The following is a 26,022-nucleotide window of genomic DNA, read 5'->3' as shown; positions in this document are numbered from 1 at the left end:
CAAAGGCAACATGCGTGTAGCTGACATAGGATGGATGGGACTGACCTTGAAGTAGAGACAGCCCCTTCTTTTTCATGTGCAGCCTTTCCCGTTTCCAGGTGGCTTAAGGTTGGAGCAGTGAGGAATGGGAGACACCCTGTTAGAACAGGACACTTGTGTCTTTTGGCCTTTGCCAGTGGGTGTATCTGTTTATCTGTATGAATAGCAGCGGACATTCCTCTGTGGAATGTTGGCTTCCGTTTGATTGATTTAATCAGTAGAATGAGTGGGTTTTGCTGGGAGGGGTTGAATTGCCCCCTCAGAGCAGAACAGGAAGTTTTTCAATCCTGCCAGATCATGGGGCTTTGGGTTTGCAGGGGACAAGGACTTGACTTCGACCTTTAAATGAATATAAAAAATCCAGTTCGCTCTGCAGGAATGTGTCCCTCTTGCAGTCCAGGGCCTGACGCAGTGGTTCCTGGGGCGGATTTGGAGGACTGCTGGTGGCTCCGTCACCTCTTCGCACTGTTACGTGTTTTATGTCACTACTTTATTCTCAGGTGGAATCATCAGAGGCCCTACTGTATTAGCTTTTGCCTCATTTTGTGTAGCTCCTTTGTGTTGATCGGTGGCCCGGGGATTCAGTTTTTAAAAACTGAGGTTCCTGACCCATTCTGGTGGCACACTGCTCTTCAGTATGAGCTTTCCTGTGACATTTGACTCCAGAATTAAAACAGGTGTTCTGCGGATCAGAAATGCCTTCAGGCAGACGGGCTCCCTAGGCCTGTTCTTGAAGTTAACTGCCACTATCCACCGACTGCCTACTCAGAACACACACGACGAGCGGTTCAGAGATAACAACTTGAGTAAAATTGCACTTCCTCCTCGCTTCCACATTGTATAGTCGGCCAGGGCCTGGTGTTCTTTGTGTAGAACACAGCTTCACCTCCCTTGTGGATAGGTGGCCTCCCCAGGGATGGGTTGACGTGAGCTTTGATTCACTTAGCAAACGCTTACTGAAGGCCTCCTGGTCCAGGCAGGGACCGCATAGGAAGGGCTGATTCGGGGAGTAAGTAATACGGCAGAGGAAGAGCGCTCCAGGCTCGTGGAAGTGCTAGGATGAGGCCACACTAATCCTGGTCCTCGGGAGCAGAGAGGAAATGACTAACTCACCTGCAGTTGTTGGAGAAGGCAGGTCTCAGGCGATTCCCCACCAATCCCTGGGGCTAGGTTGTCAAAAGCACCTGCTCCTTGGAAAGAGGATGTTCTTTTTCTTAGCAAATAAACGCACATTCACAGAGAAAGACATTTCCTCCAAGTCAGCATCAGGGCTAGAATCCTAGAAGAGTTTAAGCTTTAAGGGGTCTAACCCCTAAATGAGTGCTCTTCAGACTAATAAAGTTTTTTTTTTTTTTAAACTGGCAAGTAATCATATTCAAAGAGTGCTTTTTTTTGAATCTACTGTATATCATTAAGAAAACAAAAAATGTCTATGAGTAAATCCCAGTATGAATCATATTGAATTCAATGGGAGTGTGTTTTTTTTAATAGTTCCTCATCGTGTACTTACCACTCCTCTTTAACCAGATGCCTAGAATTTACTTACACCCCCCCCCCCGTATTTATTATTGATTTTATTTATATCAGGTAATCCCAATCCATGTACTTTCTGAATTTAGTAAGCGTAGTACAGGGTTTGTTTGTTGTTGTTTTTTTCCCCTAATTGTTGCTTTAGATGTAGCTTGAGGTCCAAGGTGAGTTTATTGACATTCTCTTCAATTTGATTCCACATCCCAGTTCCCCTCTATCTCTCTTAAGATCAGATCCCCAGGCTACTTTTTGTTTTTCTGTGGCATTATCAGATGGTTCTTGCTGAGTTATATACAAGTGCTGCTTTTCTTTGGTGAGGTCTGTGACCTCTAAAGGTTCCAACAAGCCAGGCTTTCTCGGGTAAGTTACCGTAGTTTGTCCAGATCAGTGGTGAAAGGTAAGGATATTTGCTCAGTGGTCATTTCTCCACCTCACCCTGGTTGCCTGCCTGCCTGTCCGTCCTTCCGTCCTGCCTTCCTCCCTTCTTCCCTCCCTCCCTTCCTTCCTCCCTCCCTACCTCCCTTCTCTCCTTCCTTCTGTGTGAGCTCTGAATCTCCTCTAGCAATCCCAAAAGGTGGGTCTACCAACTGGTTCTTTTGATGGAGGCAGAAATCCGTAACTCAGGAGGGTCCCCTGCTTGTAGCTTCCTTGAGAAATGTGGCCTTGCTGTGTGCTGCCTGGTGTATACACGCAGTCTGTACCCTTTATACACACAGGCTTAGCAGTAGTGTCTTGTTTTGTTAAGGAATCCATATAGCGAATTACACATAACCCCTGTCTCATTGTTTCTGTTCTGTGTGTTTGACTTGAGAGCTTATTGTGCTGTTCCTTTCACGTAGGATGCACCAAATGACAGGCAAATAGCCCTGAGAGTTTTCTCTTTGTGGGAAATAGTAGGACGAGGTGGATGGTAACATGGTGACATGTAGTAAATCAGTTTGGGCCCGTGTCCTGAGTATGTGCATATGTTACGTTGAATCAAATGTGATCATTTTTGTTCTGGAAGAATGGCAACTTCATATGTGTAAGCTAATAATTTAAAAACTGGACCATCAGGTAAGGAAGGGTGCACCTTTGAAGCCAAATAGTAGTAACACAGGGAGGCAAAATACAGAGTGCAGCAAGCTTTTATGTGATTCGTAATGCTTTTGTATTTAAAAACATTAATTGCTAACCTTATCATATTAGGAGATCTCAAGCAAAATTCTGAGTTTTCAGCTTCTCTGCAAAAATTGGAATCTTGGTGTGCTAGGTCAGCAAGCTTCCGTGGTGACATTAGTGGAGGCAGAATGGCAGCTGTGCCCCTGCAGAACTCACGTGTGTGTCCATTCACTCACTGGCCAGCTTCTGGCTCTCGTGTGACCTTGACTGGCCTCGTGGGCTTTGAGGTTGGGCACATGATATAAATAGAACACATAGAGTAAGTTGGATAAACAGAGAATTGGAAGGAGTCATCTGCCGGACCAAAGCCATTTGTTTGGTTTACTATCTACCACCAACCAGCACATCCAAAAAGAAAGCCTGATACAGCTCTGGACACTATTCACTGAGGAGGGACAGGGAAGCATAATTCAAGAGTTCTTTCCTGTGCTAAGAGATGGGCAAACTCTTGTTAAAAGTTTTGGCTTGGTGCTCCTCATTTAAGTAGGATGTGATGACAGCTTCCTTCCACCGGCCACCATTCATGTTATAGGCTAACATATCTATTTTGTTTATTTTTAAAATCCTGACATACTCATGAGGAGAGGTTACTGGACAGTTGACCACATCCTAACTTTAACATAAGGAAATATATATTATTCTAATATATATAAGTCTTTAACATAAAGACTAAAACATATATTTTCGGAGCACCTGGGTGGCCCAGTCGGTTACGTGTCAGACTTTGGCTCAGGTAATGATCTCGAGGTTCGTGGGTTTGAGCCCTGCATCCGACTCTGTGCTGACCACTCAGAGCCTCAGGCCTGCTTCGGATTCAGTGTCTCCCTCTCTCTCTCTGCCTCTCCCACGTTCATGCTCTTTCTCTTTCAAAAATAAACATTAAAATTTTTTTTTAGTAAAAAAAGACTAATACATATATTTTAAAGTACCAGATCTTTATTGCTACATTATTCATATTGGGCGGAAAACTGGAAATAAAGAGAAGACTGATCAATAGAAGAAGGGCTGAATAAATTATGATACACCAACATCATGAAATATGTAGCATTGCAACAACAAATTGGCAGGACACCAGTTGACTTGGAGGGATTTCCCTGAATAGTGTACTTACTTAAGATTTAATTAGTACTTCCTATGTAGGAACGGTTCTAAGGGCTTTCCATGCATTAACTCATTTGATCCTCATAGCTGCCCTGTGAGCCCATCATACAAATGAAGAAATTGAGGCATGGAGAAGTTAAGTAAATCATCCAAGGATAAGCATTTGTTTGTTTTTTATTTTTAAAAATGTATTTATTTTATTTTTGAGAGAGAGCGAGGGCAAGTGGGGGAGGTCAGAGAGAGGGCGGTGGGGAACAGAGGATCCCAAGCAGGCTCCATGCTGAAAGCAGAGTGCAATGCAGGACTCAAACTCAAAAACTGAGCCATGAGATCATGACCTGAGCTGAAGTCAGATGCTCAACTGACTGAGCCACTCAGGCGCCCCCAAGGATAAGCATTTAGTATGTGGCAGGCCTAGGTTATGAACTCATGCAATCCAGATTGAGATTTTTAAAAATGATTTTTAGGTTATGTATCAAAGTACATTATAAGTAATAAGTTTAGCTATAGAATATTAGTTCATAGCTATTTCAGAATTCTCTGGGTTCTTCTATTTTATTATGTTCAACTCATTATGTTGTCTCAGACCTTAGAAATCACTTAGTCCTCTGGTTTTCAAACTTAGCCCTCCTCTTTCCCTCTTTAAACCAAGTGAATCTTCCTGGTAAGCAGAATGATACTTAGTACTGACATGGAACGACTTTGCCTTCTCTTTTGCTCTGGGGTGAGTGCAAACTATAGATACAGTCTATGTCCTTTACATTGCAGGTACAGAAGTGCATTGCAGAGAGAGAGCCTAATGTTCATTGAGTTGATGTTTCCAGGGATGTAATTAGGCCTCACAGGTAGATTTTATTATGCCCATTAAGGAAACTGAGATTTAGAAATTAGGAAACAGGAAATTGTTACCAGAGTTGCATAGAATGTTTATTGAACCTTCTCTTCTAGGGTCTTCCTTACCTAAGGTTTGGGAGCTACTGTGGCCTACCGGAGGCCCTTCAGTTGAATGTTGTCTTAGCTAGCGCTTAACTCGATTAGGCAGCTGTTGAGAATGTCTAATTTGTAGGGCATTATTTACCACAGGTGATAGTGAGGCAGTGACGTAGATGGATAATGAAGATGGCTTTTTTGTATTAATCAGCTTGGGCTCCTGTAACAAAACACTGTGGCCTGGGTGCCTCAAACAATGGGAATTTATTTCTCACAGAAGTCCAGATCAGGGTGCTTTCTGGTGAGAGTGCTCCTCCCTTCCCTTTCTCATCCGTAATGCCAGGGACTGGACTTGACGGTCCTTAAGGCTTCCTGCCCCTCTCTCATTGCTCTTGATCTCTCTTGTGGTTGAAGGCAATCTTTGGAGTCAAAGAGGTCTAAATCGACCAGTGGGTGGTTGCGTGTGTTCATGCTATGACAGTCATCTCAGGTGCGTTCTCTCTAGAGATGAGAAGGTGCCACTTGTTTTCCAGCCACTCACAGTTAAGTAATAGCAACTCTGAGGTTGTTCAACTCTATACAAGACTTTCCCTACCGCTGCCTCTCTTTCCAGAATTCTTATTTTTGTCCACGTGCTTGCATATGTCTGTGGAAGGCAGGAGACTTTTTTTTTATAGTCAAGGACTTAAAAGACTATGGGAGGCAGTCCCCTTTTACAGGCACTTGTGTTATGCCTTCTGGGAATCTGTTTTCATCTTTCCTGTTTTTCAGTTCCACTGCTTTGAAGTGTTCAGGGATGTGGATTAAGGATGGAGAGTGGAATTGGGGAGGGTTTTACAACAGGTAGAGCTGAGAATGGCTTCCCATCAGCAGCTCGTTAAAGACGTTTGTTGATTTCTCTGCTGGATACCAGGCCCAGTGCTAACCAGCTACTTATCACTTTCTCTGTGGCTCCGCCAGTGATGGTCTCTTGTTCTGGAGACCTTGACTGGAAAGTACACTTTGCTATCAGCAGGGCTCTTTGTAGTATTTGGCTCTGATATCTAGAGCATTCTGGATTGAACCCAGCATGCTGTGATCTGCAGGGCCGAGGCCGACGTGGTAGGACTTGGAATAGAAGCTGATGGAGCAGGCAGTGAGATTAGGGACAGGGAGGCCCTTTTAACGACCTCTGACAACAGCACTCTGTCCTTGAACGAGAGAGTAAGGCTCACTTGAATCTTCCCTCTAGGTGGTTTTTCTTTTGTTCAAGCATGGAGGACATTTTTTTCTGGTCCTATAAGGCCAGGACAAGTGAGGAAGGGAAACGTGGGCTCTGGCCTATGGGAAGCAGGGAAGAGCATGGAGCTTGGAGTCTGGCAGACTGACTCAGACCCCAGCCCAGGCACTTGGCTGCGTGGGCAAGTTTTCCAAGTCCCAGTGTTCTCACATATAAAATGAGGCTAGGAACAAAAAGTGAACAGGCTTGTAATGACAATTATTGCATGAGTAGAGATACCATACAGGGGGTGGTTAATATATGGAGATTTTCTTTCCCAATGAACACAGGTTGGACTTCCTGGAATGGGAGTTTTGAAGTTTTGGAGCTTAGGGTGATCTGCTTGGGATACCAGGTCAGGGGGGCCAGAGCTGACGTTGAGACCACAGGAGGAAAGAAAGGGCAGAATCTCAGCTCTGAAGACACCCACTTGGGCACTTCCTTGGCGTGGGAAAGCGTTGACTTGTACTAGAAATGTCATCCCTGTCTGTCACATCTGTAAGGAAAGCGAATACTGATCTCCCTTCTGTATTGCCCAAAGCTGCCCCCACCCACATCTTATGATATTTGATGAGTCGTTCGAGAAGTAGCCCTGGAAGAAAGGCTTTAAGGAGAAAGGTAGATGGTCAGATCTGACCCTCTTTTACACAGTCCTGGGCCTAGGCTGTTTCTCTCTTTGGCAGTCTTGCAGGGGTAGAGGATTTATGTGATCAGAAGGAGGGTTTTGGTATTCTCTGCAGAAGTGAGATGCCTTAACCCAGAGGTCTTTTTGCCCCTGTGGAATATAAATCGGATTAGGAGCTCTTTGTGCTCTGCCACAAATCACTACACGTCTACATTTTGCTCTTATAAAATATGGATAATGACATGACTCTGTCTCCTAGGAGTTTGAGTGCATTAGCTAACGATCATGAAACCTTAGAAATAGGAAATTCATATGAATGCCGAGAGCTTTTGTAATTACACATTTGCATCACTCGCTTGGCATCCTTGAAAGTCGTGCTTTCAACATGAGAATACTTGGGTTGATTCCTGTTCTTCTAATTGTAGAGCAAGCGCAGAAGAAAGAAGCTCAAAGAACACTCAGAGCAGATAAGTTGTCACAGCATCTCGTGGAAACCCTGAAGTAGCTCAAGCTGTAGTGGTTTGGCTTGGGCTGAAGTGGAAGAAGAGCTTGAGATATTTTAAGGGCACTGAAGTTAGAGAATACTGGGAGCCAAGGATGGTAATGGCCTCCATGCAGTGTTCTGCTCAGACGCTCATGTCTCTTGTCCCTGTGACCTCAGACCCGTCACTTGGTCAGCCTTTGTCCTGGGCGGCAATACACCTGCCATATGAAAGTGGGCTTTTTCGATGTGGGTTGCCCTCCTGGGTACAGATACTGTTTTTGTAGCCTGTAGAACAGTCCATTTTCCCTTTTCTCCCACAGAGGATTATTTTCAGATTTAGAAACTCTTTATAAAGATGTCAAAAGGTAATGTTCTGAATACCTTGAGGAGAAGACTTTTTAAAAAATAGGTTTTTGTTTATGAAGGGGGTGACGAACATTAACCAGACAGCATGCCCCTTGATAGCTGATGCTGTTTTTATTTCGTTTCAGGCAGTGGAGCTACTGCTGTGGTCCAGGCTGCCCTTTGCAAGCCCAGGCAAGAACGTGTAGCCATAAAGCGGATCAACTTGGAAAAATGCCAGACCAGTATGGATGAGCTATTAGTAAGTAAAAAAGCGAAGGATCCCTGCTGGTTGCTCCTCGTCACTTATGGGTGTGTGGAGATGGGCCAGAGAAACAGGAGAAAGGAGAGCAAAGGCAGCTTGGTGTTCGCTCCTATTTGGACACACGTGTTTCTTGGAAAGCAGCCCACACCGCGTTTCCTCCCCTGCTTAATTATATCGTACCTGATGATGGTGTTGTATAGCTTATGACTTACTTTGCTTTGACAAGCAGGATTTTGTTCAGTCCTCATAATTCCAGGGTGGGGATGGTCTCAGTGCTGACGACTCTATTTTGGAAAAGCAGGGAGCAGACGCAGTTAGCTGACCTAAGGCCACGTGATACTGCAAGTGCCGAGCCGGGTGGAGAGCTTCTGGTCCTCTGTCTAGAATCATGACACAAACAGGAATTACTCTCCAAACAGTTTGTCGGCCATTGTGCCTTTCAGAAATTACAAAATGACCTACACATGTCAGTTATTCAGAATACTGCAGGGTGGCTTGGGTTTGGCTAACAAGAGCAGTCTGTTTCTCGTACGTGGCACCGTGTACCTCTTACTCTAAATGAAGTACGTACGTTACGTAAATGATTGGAGCTTTTCAGTGTGGGTATGACTATAGTAGCACTGGTTGGTTGCAGGAACATTTGCTCTTGGCTTAACTGACTCATTATTAAATGAACAGCTTGGCAAATGGTTATTAGTTGCCCGGCAAACTGTGAAGGGTTTGAGAGTTTAATCTCATAAATATAGTTGTCCTTCTGCCTGCCAATTTTCTTTTTCTTTTCTTTTTTTCCTTTTGGCCATTTATTTGAGGATAATAGGAAACTGCGGTGGAGGAGTTAACTGATTGGTTATCCCAACCCTAATCCCAGGACAAATATTAGTACGACAGCTCCACACAAGCTACAAAGTATAATGACATTTGGCTCCAAATGAAGAAGCCTTTTGTTGTGTTCTACATTGGGAATGGAATGCCATTAACAAGAGCTTTTTGTCTTTACTCAGAATATAGCTTTTATTTCAGGCTTAATTACAGCACACTATAGTATAAATTAAGTACAAGGATAAAGCTGTACTTTTCCAGATCTGTTTGGCCTCACATTTTAAATTAGGCTACACAAGGCATAGATTTCACTGGGATTGAAGCGACAGATTGCCAGCTAACTCAGATTAAAGGAAGGGCTACCACGATTTAATGTTAATTTCAGAAAGAAAGAAAGAAAGAAAGGAAGGAAAGAAGAAAGAAAGAAAAGAAAGAGAAAGAAAGAAATGGAGGCAGGGAGGGAGAAGGAGGAAGGGAGGAAGGAAGAAAATGCCCCAAATTCACAGAATTTGCATGTATTTAAGGCTTTTTACCTTCTTCAAAATATCAGCTGTGCTTTGCTCTTACTGAAATTGCTGCATCCTTCTGTTGCTTGTGATCACAGCGACCAATAAAATTGTGCCTTCGTCACCTGACCAATTTTGAAGGTCACTTTTCCCAAGTGGAAAAAGCACTTAACAAACTGTGGGGAGAGTCGGGTCCTGCTTCTGCCACCAACTTATTTTCTACCTTTGGTCAAGTCATCTAACTGTACTGCACTATTTAGAAAGAGAGATGGGTTGGAAAATCTCTAAGATCCCTTTATAGGTGTCCTCAGATTCTGAGTCTATACTGAGTACACACTAATTAAAAAAAAAAAAAAAAAAAAGATTGGAAAGTACATTTCCATATGCCCTGTCTGGAAATACCACTCACACATTTGCTCGTGATGACTGTATTTGATTGTGGCGCTCTGTTGGAGGTCCCATGGCCATCCTGTTGGTACCAGCAGAATATTTACACACGGTCTGTATGAGGCCTGTGCGCATTTGTGTCTGACAATTCCAGAACCAGCCTTCTGGGCAGACGCAGTGGTTCCTGATCTCTACCAAGCCCCAAACCGCCCCAGGCCTCCACGTTCTCCCTCTGTTGGCTTCTAGTCAGCAGTCCGCTGCCAGCAATGGAAGTTACAGGAGGGTCCTAGTGGAGGCAGCAGGGTGGGGGAGAATGGAGGGGAGGGTGGGCAGTCTACGCCCTTTCCTGTTTCCCTGAGAGCAGGACCAGTAACAGTGGCATTTGGAGATAGTGCTTGTAATTTGGGCATAGCTGCACATGTAAGGACTGGGGCTTTTCTGGCTTTGTGCTTGTCTCCGTTAATCTGAGGTTTTAGGAGTTATGAGTTTGCTTATTAGCAGTTAGTTTATCTCATTCTTTTTCCCCTCTTAGTTCCCATGTTGTGTTAAGAAAGCATAGTATATATGTGTATAATTATCCACTTTTCATTTGAAAGGTGTATTGATTTCTTGTGTCGATCTTTCCTTAACCTGGAACCTTTGACCTTTTGATGTCTTGATATTTCTAGAGATGGGGGGCGGGGAATGGCTATGGTTCTTTAGGATGTTTGTCCTTTGCAAACAAAAAGAAATGGAACTTACAGTATGGACTGCCTAATGTTGCCAGGCTTTGTGGCCCAGCAGTTGGCACACGAGATTGTGTGGAGCGAAGTTGGTGTAATCCTTTTGATTTCTAATACTGCTGTTGCTCGTACTTTTATTATCTCTGCAGGTTCACATTTTGGCAGTGTTTGGACATCCGGCATCCTAATAATCCTTTAATTCCCTGTGTGTGTATGTGTGTGTGTGCACATTATGTATAGGTCAGTGCTCTGCATCATTTCACAAACTGTGCCATGTGCTAACTGGAAGCCATTGTTCTTGTAAGAAACAATGGCCACTGGAATCCTTATCTTGTGAGTGTTATGTCATAGAAGTCACAGTTATCAACTGTTTGCTGGCAGTTAGAACATCTGCCTCCCCTACTGAAACTGTATCGCCTCCCACTTCCTACCCTCTGTCCTGTCCCTGCCCCCTTGTCCCAACTCCCATAGGAAAGTGGGGTTTACACTCACAGGGCAGATGGACAAGCTGTCAGATTCTGTGGTCATGTGGAGTTTATTTCAGGTTTGGCTGATGAAGGGTTCAAATGGTCATGATTTTTCTTTTCTTTTTTCTTTTTTCTTTTTTTAGCATTTTTTTTTAAGTTTATTTATTTTGAGAGAGGGAGAGAGAGCGCATGTATGCACGTGCACTTGCACAAGGGGGCAGAGAGGGAGGGAGAGAGAGAGAATCCCAAGCAGGCTCCGTGCTGTCAGCACAGAGCCCGATGTGGTGCCCAAACTCACAAACCGTGAGATCATGACTTGAGCAGAAATCAAGAGTTGGACACTTAGCTGCCCGAGCCACCCAGATGTCCCAGGTGGTCGTGATTTCTGAAGCTATCGTCTCTGAGAATGAAGGGAAGAAGTATTAGATGAAATCATTGGTGCTAAATTTAAATTGGTAATTTAAATAAAATTTATATTGTTGAAATGAGTACTGTAATATTCCTCAATGATAATTTGGTTCCAGATCTCATGTCTATACATTTAGTAATTTATTTGGTAAATATTTAATGAGTTTCTACATTGTGCTTAGGCCCATTAGAAGGATGAGTTTTGGGTGTGTATATAGGACAACAAAGGCATATGCTCATCTTCATGGCAATTAGGTTAGAAAACCCTAGAACAAATGTTTTTCTTGGCATCACATGAATAGCATTTAGTTAATCTAATTCTTGTTCTATGCATTCTTTTAAGTTTTCATGTATGTTGTAGAGTTTGGCCTGTAACTATATCCTAATCTCTTTAGGTATGATGATTTGTTGGTTAATTTTCCAGGAGGCAGGGGATGTTACTGGTATGTTCTGTATTTCTGACCACTCCAACCTAGAGGCTTTGGTAATTTCCGAGATTTGCTAATCCCGCATTTTTTTTTTTTTTTAATCCCGCAGTGGTGTAAATGACTATAATAGGCTAACACTCTCTGGGAGGTATTTATAGTTTTAGAGCAGAACTTGTGGACCGTGTGATTATTAAACCCTACTAGGTGCTAGACACTGAGCCAGGCGATGGGAAAACAAAGATGATTTCTGTTTTTTGGGGAGCCTGGGGACTGGTAAATGAGTTTCTTCATTTTTATTTTGGGTTGGTGAGCTTTTTGAGCTAAGGATAGCTTTCTACACTTTTTCCATCTAGACATGGTTTAACAGAATATAGACAGATTCTCTAGTGTGCATTCCTTGCTTTTCAGTAGGAATTTAAGGCTTCCTAAATGGGTCTGATCCACTGTCATGCCAACTAGTATATTCTATGTGAAGGTGGCCTTGAGGTTTCTTGAAAGAGCTTAGTTCTCTCGTTTGTGGTCAGCCTCAGAGGTTAGGGATGCTGCTCGAGGGCCCACTTACTTCCCTTAAAATCTATTTCATGAGTGAAGAATTAACCTGTTCTTTCTGAACTCATCTTTTGGTCTCTGTCACCAGGTGACAGTTCCATAAAATGTGACATAGTCGTCCTTCCTTTTATTCATCTTAAACCCACTTTTTCCAACCTTCAGGGAACTCTTCATTATTTTTACCCAGGGATTGATGAACATTTTGATTCATCACTTTTCTTGACTTCATGATTTTTAGACTTTAGCCATATCCTCAATGTTTTTTCTCTGGACTAGAGCTCTCATATTTTTAGTCTTGTCTTTGGTACCTAGTCACAGAAAACTCAGTAGCATTTTCTCATTCCTTCATATACATCAATGCTATCAAAACATACAGTTTAATTCTTAGGGACAGGAATGCTATGTGTGTAAGAGAAACCCTGGCCCTGGGGCCAGGCAAAGTGCTTGTTTCTTCAAAGAAAAAAAAAAAGGTCCATTATGTGATTCTATTATGAAATAATATGTAGTGATCATTAAAATATTGTAGTATATGATGGGTGACAAATGTGAGCAAAATTGTTTCAAAAAACAACGGCTACCCATGATTGCTGAAACTTGTGATGGAGGGAGAATTGCTTCCTGGGTCAGAGGGCCCGGGTCTTCACTTGGATCGTGGACTTGAGATGAATCATTTATACCTCAGTCTTCTCATTTGTTCAGTGAGGAATTCTACTTGATGGCAAAACTTATTTTTATCACCAAAGTCTATGGTTCTGTGTATTTAAAAATCAATTCTTTTAATGAAGTTACTTTTAAAAGTCACTTGCAGAAAAACACTGATTACTAGCAAATTATGCTTATAATTCAGGATAGAGTCAAGTCACTCCAGTGTTACAGGGTAACAGTAACATTCCACTATAAGTGCATCGATTGGGGTACATAGGGTGCCATCTGTGTCTCCTGTGTACATAACGAAAGAGCCTCCCAGCCTCCAACCGGAAAGAATCTGGCATTTGCCCTTCTCTTCCTATATCATTTCTGTAAGGATATTTTGCTGTATTTCATGGATACAATTCATAGATAAATCGAGAGCTTACTTTCCTCAGAACAAAGCCCCTGCCCTCGTTTTGCTTTTCTGCCATAATGTTATTTCTTATTTCTTATTTCTTTTGATCTGCTCTTTTCTTTCTATTCATCTTTCCCTTTCTCTCTACTCTCTTTACTTGTCTTTAGAGGAATAAATCAGCTATGATTTGTAGGTTATTTTGGAGAATAAAGCTTTAGATGTTTATTTTGCCTAATGGTCATTTGAGAGAATAGTTTAATTATCCCCTAATAGTTTATTTATCTGACATAGGCTTCTCTCATACTTATTTAAAATTAAATTACAATATTTGGGACCTTTGAGCAGTTCTTCTAGCTAGAAGGGGTTTTCCCCCTTTTAATTGAGATTTAGAAAATTAAAATTTTTTTATGTTTATTTATTTTTGAAAGAGACATAGAAAGGGAGGGAGAGGTAGAGAGAGAGGGAGACACAGAATCTGAAGCAGACTCCAGGCTTTGAGCTGTCAGCACAGAGCCCGACACAGGGCTCGAACTCATGAGCTGCAAGATCATGACCTGAGCCAAAGTCGGAAGCATAACCGACTGAGCCACCCAGGCTTCCCGAGGTTTAAAAAATTAAAAAAATTTTTTTTTCCTGCATTTTTGCCTAATGTCTGTAATTGTGTTCATACTTTTGTAAGCCTTGCTTATTGTAGAAAAAAATTATACTGGTTTGAGGATGTCAGCCTAAAAAGCTGGAAACTATAATGTGTGTTTTCCTTATTATATAAAGGAAAGTATTTTTCCATGCTTTTTGAACAAAAGAATTTTTTAATTAGTAGATTAATTATTCATATCCCAGCTCATTAGTGCTTCACCATATGTGGTAATGAATTGCATTTGGCTGTTTCTTGTAGAATCTTTTATACCAAGGGTATAGCATTAAAATACAAGTGTATTTTACTGAATGTACTATTTTGAGCATTTCAGGTCTCAAATATTAAAGTTTGTACTTAGTTTTGTAATTATTTTCATACACTTTGGTGTTTGTTTTTACCAAAGTATAATCCAGCTGAGGGCAGGATTAGGAATGGGAGATTTTTGGATATTTTGAGGACATACATTTTTAAGAAATTAGAGAATATTACATATGCAAAACTAATTTATTTTTACAGCTCTAAAGTTACATTAGCTGGCGTGTGATTCGTAGAACCAAATTCGTAGAATTTGGAACGTGAAATTTAAATGTTATAGTTGATTCAGATAATAAACATACTAGTTGAATTTACTTTTAGGTCAATTTTTATACATGTGTTAGAAATGGCTTGCTGGGGCGGGTGCCTGCGTGGCTCCATCGGTTGAGTGTCCGACTTTGGCTCAGGTCATAATCTCACGGTTCGTGGGTTCTAGCCCTGCATGGGGCTCTGTGCTGAGAGCTCAGAGCCTGGAGCCTGCTTCAAATTCTGTGTCTCCCTCTCTCTCTGCCCCTCCCCTTTTAATGCTCTGTCTCTCTCTCCAAAAATGAATAAACATTGAAAAAAATTAAAAAAAAAGAAATGGCTTGCTAAAATGTTTAACATCTCATTTTTTCCCCAAAGAGTAAACAGAAATGAATATTGAATATTGTAAGGACACATGTTTCTGAACTTACATGTGCTTAGTAACAGAGAGACCCAGTACATACTCATTTTCAGAGTAGGAGAAAATGGGGAAAACACGCTTAGATTGAATACAACTTTAGTTACATCTTGTTTATTTTTTATACCTCCCTTTTACCATCCTTCTGGAAAATGTTATTGGCTTGGGTTGAGACCAAGGATTTTGTTCTTTCCTCTGTTATCTTCTTTATTTTGGTTTGGTTATTTCCACAATTAATTAGCTGCTGTGGAAACAGAAGGACTGTAGAACAGTCAGAGAGAAGGTCTGAGCGTGTTGGGCAGGGCTCTGGCTGCTTCTGCAGGAGGGCTGTTCCCTGGCAGACCCCAGGCTGCACACTGGCCCCCAGCGTGGGACGGGGGGGCACCACAAAAAAAGAAAAAGACACACTTGACCTCACATTCTCATTGTTTGGTGATGAAGCCAAATAGAGCAGCTGTGCTAAAAGTTGGCCTGGAGGTTTCCAGCAACATAAATTGGCGGACAAGAAAAATTCTTCCTGTTTCTGTTTTTAATGAAGTCTTTGACTTGACTTTTTCCAAGACTCCCAATCATAGTCAATTAAGTGATCAAACAGCTGTTATTGATAGCTGAATCTGATTCAGATTCCATGAGGGCCAACTTTTAAGAGCTTCCAGAACTCATAGGGCATCCGTCTTACTGTTTGCTGAAGAACCTCTTAGCCAACAGTGGGAGAAATTGGGTTCCTCCCCATTGGGTTTTCCTACAGTATTTCAACATCACACTTTGATTCTTCCCTTCCTTTCCCTCTCCTTGTTTCTTTTGAAGAAAACAACTATACCAATGGTTTCTTACATTTCCAAGTAAAATTCTTCTGTTTTGTTTGGACAGTTTTTGCAGGGTGCCCAACTTTGTGACATCATCACCAAGCTGGGAGGCTCTGGGATGTGCATTCTCTTCTGCCAGCAAGTAGATGTTTACCCTTTGTGATTCCCCTGCTGATTTCGAGGGATTTACCCACTCTCCAACTCCCATGACACTCTACCTTTTGTTTTAAATACTTCTCTGCCAACACTGAGTAAGGCCGTGAGGGAATTTCTGCTCCCCTTTTCCTAATTTCTTTTTTTAAGCTTATTTATTTATTTTGAGAGAAACAGAGACAGCATGGGTAGGGGAGGGGCAGAGAGAGGGAGAGAGAGAGAGAGAATCCCAAACAGGCTCTGCATTGCCAGCACAGAGCCTGACGCGGGGCTTGAACCCACAAAACTGCAAGACCATGACCTGAGTCGAAACCAAGAGTGGGATGCTCAAGTGACTTGAGCCACCCTGGCCCCTCCTTCTCCTAATTTCTTAAAAAATATTTCCCTGTCTTATCTAGACTTTTCCCATTTCTAATCCTGTCTTCAATGGACTTCACTTGGATAAACACAGATACCAAGTCCTATAAAAATAACTACAAAACTAAATGGCAAGGAACAATGGTTGATACATTTGGGTACAAGTCGAAATATTTCACTTAACGTTTTTTAAAGTAGGTTTTTCCCTTTTGATACTCTTCTTTGAAAAGAGGTAAGAGTTTGCTGCACATGTGATACATAGTTTTTTACATTGAAAGACCTGATACTGACATTTTCCTGATTGAAAATGACAGTCCAAAAAAAACATACATTGCTCTTGTAACAACTTTGTCAATCTTTTTCTTCCATTTCTTGGCTGACATTTGAGATCATAGAAATTTATGGGTTTTGTTTTTGTCTTTGTTTTAATTCTGCCACTTACAGTATCAGGCTATTTATGAATATTAGGTTACCCTTCATGATGGTGCTGTTATGGAATTGTTATGGAATTGCAAGCTGGAGAATGACTTTCTGAAAAGTGTTACTTAATGTGGTTACCCTCACCATTTAAAGAGTTCTTAAAATGCCTGCAGAATGTTTCATACATTTTAAAAGATGTATCTGGTTATCTCTTGCATTTGGAAATATAGGTTTCATTTGATAGTATTTGTAAATCATACATATTTTCCCCTTTTTAAAGGATTAAAAGTTGCAGTGTGGAAGTGTGCCTGAGAGATAGGTGTTTCTCTCAGTATTTCATTGAAGGAATGATGCATCTTAGTGCCTAGCTTGAAAACAGTAGTTCTCAACCTTGGCCGAACATTAGAATCACCTAGGAGCTTTTGAAAATTTTCATTCCCAGCCTCTTATCCTAAACCAATTTGCATCAGCATCTCTGGGGCTAGGCTCCAGGCCCTAGTATTTTTTAAAGCTCCCCAGGTGATTTCAGTGTGCAACCAATGTTGAAAACCACTGCTCTAGAATAAAGTTAGAAATAACATCTTCTCAGATTTAACTGCACATGATTTTGGAGGCTGAGAAATTTGATTCCTAACTAAGGCTGAGTGGGATATTTTGCCACCAATATCAGATGAAGAAGAATTTATTTAGGATTTACATAAGCTGTGAAAATATGCTAATTTGGTTAAGTGTACTTTATTATTTTGAATTCAGAATCCATTTAAACTGTTTCTTTTCTGTAATGAAATTTCTTTCAGTACTTCGTGAATCTCCTGGTTTTAGGAACAAAAGACACTAGGCTTTAACTTTTCCTAATTATTATATCTTCAAACTTTTTTCTGTGCTCTGTGTTTTTTTATTTTTGTTTTTAAAAGATTTTATTTTTTAAGTAACCTCTGCACTCAACGTGGGGCTTGAACTTACAACCCTGAGATCAGGAGTAACACACTCTGCCCACAGAGCCAGGCGGGTGCCCCTATGCTAGGTGTTTTGAACCCTTTGCATAAGTATATGTTAGGCTCCTTATCACAAAAGGGCTTGAGGCGGTGTACCAGGATGCATGAAGTATGACAGGGTGGTATGAATTAAACACAGGGTGAAGTACTTAGGAAAACTCCTGTGGGAGACAACATAGAGTCAGGAATAAAGCTACAGACTCGTGGCCCAGTGACCTATACACACATTACAGACTCTTAGAGCTGGCAGGACACACGGAGCGCGTTCTGTGATTGATGTTTCTGTAGGGCAGGGTAGGCGCTGCTGCCAGCGTCTGTCTCCGTGCCTTTGAGGTTGAGTCAGGAATTTGGGACACTTGAGGTAAGTGATCAGTATGGGGTTGCTCATCTGCAGAGAAGGAACCGAGACATTGAGAGGCTGTCTTTTAACGCTTGTGTTATGTGCTAGGCATCCTGCGAGGAGTGGTGTAGGTCTCGTTTCACTTATTTCACAAAAATCCTATGTAGACGGCATTAATAATCTCCTTTTATGACAAGACACTGAGGTTCAAGGACATGGGGTAACCTGCTGGGGTAATCGGGCTGCTCAGTGGCTTAGCCAAGCTTCCAAGCCAGCCCTGTCTTAGGACTTTAGCTCTTCCTCAGTGGCTCCCACCCCTGTGAACCACAGTTCTTGCTTGTCCTCAGTATGATTTTTTTCTTCCTCCCTTCCCTCCTTCCTCCCTCCCCTCCTTCCTCCCTCCCCTCCTTCCTCCCTCCCCTCCTTCCTCCCTTCCTTCCTTCCCTCCCTCCTTCCCTTCCTTCCTCCCTTCCTCCTTCCTTCCTTCCTTCCTTCCTTTCTTTCTTTCTTTCTTCTTTTCTTTTCTTTCTTTTCTTTTCTTTTCTTTTCTTTTCTTTTCTTTTCTTTTCTTTTCTTTTCTTTCTTTTCTTTCTTTCTTTCGTGATGGTGGTGGTAGGAGGAACAAAGGCCATAGAGCACTATTACAAAAGCCCTCGTAAACACTTATATATACTTTCTTTCCATTTTTTTCAGTTTTTGGTTTTTTGGTAGTTTTTTCTTTTTTTTTCCTCCCAAGCAATCCTATTTCCGGGATATTCTATGGTAGGATATTCTGTGTGTTTTGTGTCCCCCACCAAACCTGGACCATCCCACGTGAGAGGCCTATATCGTGCCCCGGTTGGGCAAATGTGGCCAGGCTGGCCCTGCAGCCGCGCGTGCGTGTCCCTCATAGGTCTGTCGTCCGCCCACCCGGCTCCCAGCAGAGGGCTGCTGCTGTGGCTGCCGCTTCAGTGCTGGCAGATGGGGAGGCCTTTTTCTTGCTATCCCATTTTAGGCCTGTTTTCCCACTCTTGTGAAATTTCGTTTGTGGTGTGTTTCAGATGAAGCTGCATGAGCAGCTCTTTGGTCCACAGGGCAGATTAAATACCAGGCTGTGGCTTGCTTTGGCACCTGATGGCATGTCTGTCTTATTTCACTAGACTCTTCCAAGGGAGTCACTGTGTTACAGTCCTTGACTGCAGTTTTGGCACATGTGTTGTCCGGATTTCAGAGTTGTGTAAGTTTTTCAAATCTTGACCTCGTGTTTTTCTCTCCCTGTGAATTGTTTACTAGTCTCCCCTATTTCTAGCTTTGTTTCCTACCCCTTTCTTCAGGTCAGACTCAGCTAGGCGGTGCCTCTGGGCTTGCTCCCTTCCTCAGGCTCTAACCCCATCACCTTCACTGCGGCCCTTGGTGCTCCTTCCTTTCACCTGTCCCCATACCCAAGTGCCTCTGTTTGCTTTCCACCACTTAGTCACTCAGAGTCTGGTTTCTGGACCTAACCAGTTTACTTGGAAGCCTGATAGAAATGCAGAATTTCAGGCCCCACCCCAGACCAACTGAATCAGAATCTGCATTTTCACTTGGTCCCCAGGTGATCTGTGTACACTTTCAAGTTTGAGAAGCATTGTTCCAAATCATGCATCTATGGATTGTATCCTAGTTAAGGGAATAGAGTTTTAGAACCCGCTCATTTTGTAGGGAGAATTGGATAAACCTTTTTTATTTTATTACTTAGAGAGTGAGCATGAGTGGGCCTGGGGGGCAACGGGGAGGTAGGCAGAGGGGGAGAGAGAGAGAATCTTAAGCAGGCTGCATTCTCAGTACAGAGCCGGATGCAGGGCCTGATCCCAAGACCCTGGGATCATGACCTGAACTGAAATCAAGAGTTGGAGGTCAACTGACTGAGCCACCCAGGTGCCCTAAAAACTTTTTTTTTTTTTAAATCATACCCACTTAATCATCTTTGGGCAATACTTTTGTCACTTTTAGAAATAGAAATGAATATGTTTGGGAATAAAGGGCTTTGCCTATCCTGTGAGTGAAGTTAGGACAATGGGAAAAGCTTGGATAATTTATCTGGTAGACTGTTCCCAGGGAAGGATTCAAAGAGCAGCTGCCATCACTGTTCTGAAAAGAAATGGAGAGAGTAGTTCTATGGAAAGAACATTTGATTCAGGAAATATTTATATTTTCAACATATAAAATATAAAAAGTATGTACAGTTGTCTTAATTGATTCAGGCTGCTGTAAGAAAAATCCCACAGATTTGGTGGCTTATAAACAACAGTAATTTACTTCTCACAGTTCTGGAGTCTGGAGGTCCAAGGTCAAGGTGCTGGCATGGTCGAGTGGGAGCCTTCTTCCAGGTCACAGACTTCTCACTGCTTCCTGTGGCAGAAGGGGCAGGCTACCTCTTTGGGGTCTCTTATACTGGCACAAATCTCATTCATGAGGATTCCATCCGCAAGACCCGGTCACCTCTCAAAGGCCCCCTTTCCTGAGGCCATCAGCTTATGAATTCAGGGGGTGGGCACAAACATTCAGACCATAGCAAAAATACAAATATATAAATATAAAATTTTGCATCTCTCTAGAAGGCAACTAAACACAAGGCTTACGTATAAACTGAAATAAGGTTGGATAGGCAGGTAGAACACCTCATTTGTTCTTCTGTGAGTGTATTTCTGCACTGCTTGTGGAAATACTTATCATGGAGGCTCAGTGATAGCACAGGTCATACGCTGAGGATAAGTGACTGTTGTTTCTCCCTAAGGCAGGTTTTACCATGTCTTTAAGTATTAGAGGCTCTGCTACATGGACTGGCTTGTGTAGGAAATTGCATGATGTAGGAGTGGGGGTATGGAACCCTAGCGAAGCAGTGAAGAGGAACTGTGAGGCTGCAAGGAAGGATGTGAGGTTATGAGTGGTCAGACTGATGGTAAGTCTGCTCTGAAGTTTTCTGTCTTTTCCTCCATCTGCCCTCGTGTTGGTCCAGGGGTGTATTAGTAGGGGCAGTATCTATGTCCCTCTCCCTGCCTCTTTCTTTTAAATCCTCAGGACCTTTATATTTTATTATTATTTTTTTTTATTTTAGAGAGAGAGAAAGAGAGAGCAGGAGAGGGACAGAGGCAGAGAGAGAGAGAATCCCAAACAGGTTCCATGCTCATTGCGGAGCCTGACTCAGGACTTGATCCTATGACCCTGGCATTATGACCTGAGCTGAAAAGCAGAGTCACATGCTGAACCGACTGAACCACCCAGGTGCCCCCAAATCTTCAGGACCTTTAAATGTCCATCTGGTACCTCTAAGACCCAAAATTTTGAAGGACTAGAACTTGGTAAGTTATATCCACAGGTTAAAGAGTTTTTCTCTCTCTCCCTCCCTCTGTACATCTCCCCCTGTTCCCTTTTCTCCCTCTCCCCCCTACTTTCTCTCCCTCCCTGCCTCCCTCCCTTTCTCTTTCACACACACACACACACACACACACGCACGCACGCACGCACGCACATGCACATACCCACGCATGTATGCATGCCCCCACCCCCAACACAAATAGTTTGCTCACTGCAGTGTTGGAGAACCTGATACTCTGGGTAGGAAGTGATACTGCCCATCTAAATGGAAAGTGCAAGAAAACGGGTTTTTCCAGAGTTTGGCCCAGTATTGCTTCAGTGCAGAAGAATTTCCTTTCATATGGGCATCGGTTGTTTATTGTTCATTTAGATTAATGATTTAAAAGTTTGGAGTTAGAAAGCTAGATAAGCATTCATTTGCATTAAATGTGAAATGATGAGAATGTGGAGCACCCACACTTTCAAGAAACATCATTCTCCTTTCTGTGAGCAGCGGGGGGCATCTGTGTGTATACCGGACCCTACCTGATGCTGCACGCCTTCCAAGTGAGCCGTCCGTCCCCACAGTGAACAGGTGCTAGTGACTTAAGGTAGGAATGGCCTGTGCAGTGTTGCATTTCTCCTTCAGCAGCATCTCGTGATATCAAAACCTAACACCAGAAACAGATGGAAACTGGACCTCAGGTTTCAGATCTTGTTCAAAGGACAGGAGTAGCTGAATTGAAAAGTGTCAGATTTAGAAAACCTGTAATTAGTTAAATGGATGAAGGAAATGAGGAATGGAAAGTGTTGTTATATAATGAAAATGGAAAAATTAGTGATTTTTTTCTATGTTTATCCTTGGTAAAAAGCACTTATATAAACATATAAACTAAGGTATATGTGTGTGTTACATGTCATAGTGTTTTGGTCCAGTATTCCGAGAAACAGGGTCTTGGCAGTTTGAGGATTAAGTAGTACTGGATGTGCAAGGATTGCATCCCCATTTGGAATCTTTCAGCTGGGTGATTTAAAATTAATTCAGAGTTAACTAGATGCTCATTATTATTGAAAATATTTATACGATGCATAAATGCACTTTTCTTTCATCATAAATACATAATAGCATGTATAAGGTTTCTTTGATGACTTACGTTATTTTTTGTGGCTTTTGGACGGCACCTTGAGAGGGAGTTACACTAGTCTGATACCCTTGATTGAGGGTTAACTGAAGTTTTATTTTATTTTATTTTTTTTCTAGTGTTTTTTTTTCTTTCTTCTTTTTTCATTTTAATGTAATTTATTGTCAAGTTGTCTAACGCACAGTGTGTAAAGTGTGCTCTTGGTTTTGGGGGTAGATTCCCATGATTCATCGCTTACATACAACACCCAGTGCTCCTCCCAACAAGTGCCCTTCTCAATGCCCATCACCCATTTTCCCCTCTCCCACCCCGCCCCACCATCAACCCTCTGTTTATTCTCTGTATTTAAGAGTCTTCTATGATTTGCCTCTCTGTAACTATTTTTTCCCCTTCTCTTCCCCCTTTGTCTTCTGTTAAGTTTCTCAAGTTCCACATATGAGTGAAAACATATGATATCTGTCTTTCCCCGACTGACTTATATCACTCAGCATAATACCCTCCAGTTCCATCCACATTGCTGCAAGTGGCAGGATTTCATTCTTTCTCATTGCCAAGTAGTATTCCATTGTATATATAAACCACATCTTTATTCATTGATCAGTTGATGGACATTTAGGCTCTTTCCTTAATTTGGTTATTATTGAAAGCACTGCTATAAACATTGGGGTACAGGTACCCCTATGAATCAGCACTCCTGTATCCTTTGGGTAAATTCTTAGTAATGCTATTGCTGGGTTGTAGAGTACTTCTATTTTTAATTTTTTGAGGAACCTCCATGCTGTTTTCCAGAGCGGCTGCACCAGTTTGCATTCCCACCAACAGTGCAAGAGGGTTCCTGTTTCTCCACATCCTTGCCAGCATCTGTTGTTTCCTGAGTTGTTAATTTTAGCCACTCTGACTGGTGCGAGGTGGTATCTCAGTGTGGTTTTGATTTGTATTTCTCTCGTGATGAGTGATGTTGAGCATCTTTTCATGTGTTGGTTAGCCATCTGGGTGTCTTCTTGGGAAAAGTGTCTATTCATGTCTTCTCTCCATTTCTTCACTGGATTATTTGTTTTTTGGGAGTTGAGTTAGGTAAGTTCTTTATAGATTTTGGATACTAACCCTTTATCTGATATGTCATTTGCAAATATCTTTTCCCATTCTGTTGGTTGCCTTTTAGTTTTGTTGATTGTTTCTTTTGCAGTACAGAAGCTTTTTATCTTGATGAGGTCCCAGTAGTTCATTTTTTATTTTATTTCCCTTGCCTTTGGAGACTGAAGCTTTATAGGAGTTATCTGGCAATAACTTAAGACAATACACCAAAACCAATGGGAACTTAAGTATTGCAGGAAAATGTGGTTTATTGAAGTTGCCTATTTGATTTCAAAACTTTATTGTTTTGTGTCTCTATATGAAACTTATTTTCCTCTATAGTAGTAGTGTTTCCTAAATTGTGACCCACAAAGCATTATTTAACTGCATTGTTCATGTGGATTCAACTAGAACAGCTTATCTACTGCAGGAATTCTCAGAGTCTTTGACAGTAATAATGTTCCCTATAACCCTTTTAGAGTGAGATGTAGGATCTGATGTTTCCTGAGCTTATTCCACTAGCCTGCCCCCCCCCTTTTTTTCTTGATAAACTATCCACCATGAAATAGAGTTTGGGAAATTACGTTCTAGCATCTTAATGGGTATTTGCTCATTTACATCACAGCAGTCCTGAGAAGCAGAAACAGTTTTGGATGAGGGAGGATCTAAGACCCGCCAGAGTTGAGGCTTGGCAGTAGGACCCAGGTCCCCTAATGACTCACTCAGCCTTTTCTTTCTCTATCGCAGCCTTCCTTGCAGGCAGGAGGCACTCAGTCATGTGTGATGGGGCTCTCTGCTACTGAGTAGGGAGTGATCTGGGTGATATGCTCCCTGAGGTTTCTGTGTCCTCTGACCGGTCCACAGGGCCCTGTGGTCTCCTAAAGAGGCCTTTCTGAATTCCAGCAAGTTGATAATTGGATGAATGACTTAGTTCTCATGCAGCTTCTTTGAACTAATGGTTTAAGCAGCCCCCCACGTATGTTTTTAAGTAGGAAAAGTGCCTAGGTGTGCTCAGTGTGTTTTGCTTCCCGATTTTTACACCATGAGACTATGTCACGTTTTGTTCTTTTTATAGAAAGAAATTCAGGCCATGAGTCAGTGCAGCCATCCCAACGTAGTGACCTATTACACCTCTTTTGTGGTAAAAGATGAACTTTGGCTGGTCATGAAATTACTAAGTGGAGGTAAGTGGGTTTTGTTATTATTTGCTTGTGTGTGTGTGTGTGTGTGTGTATGTGTGTGTGTGTGTGTTCTTTTGTCTTTTGTGCAAGCCGTAATATTGCATACAACTTTACATTTGGTCCCCTTACTCTTGTATTTAAAGTTTTGCTTGGTTTATTATTTACTTAGAGAATAAAGCCCAGATTTCTTCACGTTGATATTGAAAAGCTTTCATAATATGGCTAAACTTCCTAGAATACCCGTGTCCTCTTCTGCCCAGCCTTCTTGGTGTAGGTGAGGCTCTCTAAATACCTCTGCACCCCGATGTCTCCACATCTCCCCTGTGCTGCTCCTCAGCCCTAGATGTCTGTCCTTCCTTCTCCACATGCCAAAGTCCTAAGAGGTCACGTCCTCTCTGCAACACAAAAGTTAACCAGTCCTTCCTGTTCAAACTCTGTTTTTAATATTATTCAAGTCCTTAACACATTGTAATATAGTGAATTACCTCAGTGCCGTTCATTAAAAGTTCTGTGATGATGGAAATGTTCTATAACTGTGCTCTCCAGTTTCTACTAGGTACATGTGGCTCTTAAATACTTGACATGTGGCTGGTGTTACTGAATTTCTGGAGGAACTGGATTTCTATTCATTTTTAACTAGCTTATATTTAAATAACCACAGATGGCTAGTGGCTACGATATTGGACAGTACAGATTTAGATTAGATTGTGGACTTGTTGAGGAGAGCATGGTCTAATGGACTTCTCCCTTATTGAACCTGGCACCCAGTGGGTACTCAGTAAATATTGTTTCAGTTGAAATGGAGAGAAACTCTGTGCATGCTAAATTATTTGCTTGCAGTGTTGATCGGAAGTGGCACTATTTTCATCCTGTGTTTGCATTTGAAGAGGCAAAGTAACTTTCACTCTGGCCTCAGGTCAATGAAGTTATGAAAGTCATTGACAATTTAACTTATAAGGCACTTTTACATTGCCGTATTTTTTCTTTTAATCTCTTAACATCACTAGTTGATAGAGAATGATAATGGTAGCCATTAACTTTATTGAACACTTACTCTGTGGCTAGATTCTGCTCAAGGCAATTTACTTACCTTATTTCATTTAATCTGGACAGCATCTTTGAATGGCAAGTGTCACTGTCCCTGCTCTTCAGAAAGTTCCCCAAAGCTTAAGAGAGTCGGGCAGCTTGCCCAAGGTCACATACACAGTAGCTGTGAGCACCGGAATTTGTGGCAGTAGGACCTGTTGACTTAAAAGCTGTGCTGCACCACAGGAATTATCACCTTCATTTTACAGACATGAAAATTTAAGCTTAGAAAGCCCCAGTGATTTTCTTTGTAACACCCAGCATTCCCACATCTATCACTCTATATATCTTTTCCAGACATGAAGTGTCGTTTAGGAGCAGAGGAAGACATTTTGCACTGCCTGGATGAAGCCAGAACCAGTATAGCTGAATTTATATTGTAGAGCCCGTTTTAACCTCTAGACCTGGTTCCAGTGAAGGCAGAATTGAGGAGGCATCTTCATTTTTTTTTGTTGTTGTTGTAAAGAAACT

The 26,022-nt window shown here is 42.0% G+C and overlaps 1 protein-coding gene across 2 annotated transcripts in view; it reads left to right on the top strand.

Annotated features, from left to right (window-relative positions):
• Window positions 1–26,022, top strand: part of STK39 (serine/threonine kinase 39) — a 315,140-nt gene that overhangs the window by 51,611 nt on the left and 237,507 nt on the right. For both annotated transcript variants that reach the window (XM_030323833.1, XM_030323834.1), the window contains exons 2-3: window positions 7,620–7,732; window positions 24,360–24,468. In XM_030323833.1, coding sequence (XP_030179693.1) covers window positions 7,620–7,732; window positions 24,360–24,468 — 222 coding nt within the window. The remainder of the gene's footprint in view (window positions 1–7,619; window positions 7,733–24,359; window positions 24,469–26,022) is intronic.

The sequence above is a fragment of the Lynx canadensis genome, chromosome C1 (assembly GCF_007474595.2).
Source record: "Lynx canadensis isolate LIC74 chromosome C1, mLynCan4.pri.v2, whole genome shotgun sequence".
Classification (NCBI taxonomy): domain Eukaryota; kingdom Metazoa; phylum Chordata; class Mammalia; order Carnivora; family Felidae; genus Lynx; species Lynx canadensis.
Note: the sequence above shows the minus strand (reverse complement) of the source record. Positions and strands in the feature narration are given on the sequence as shown.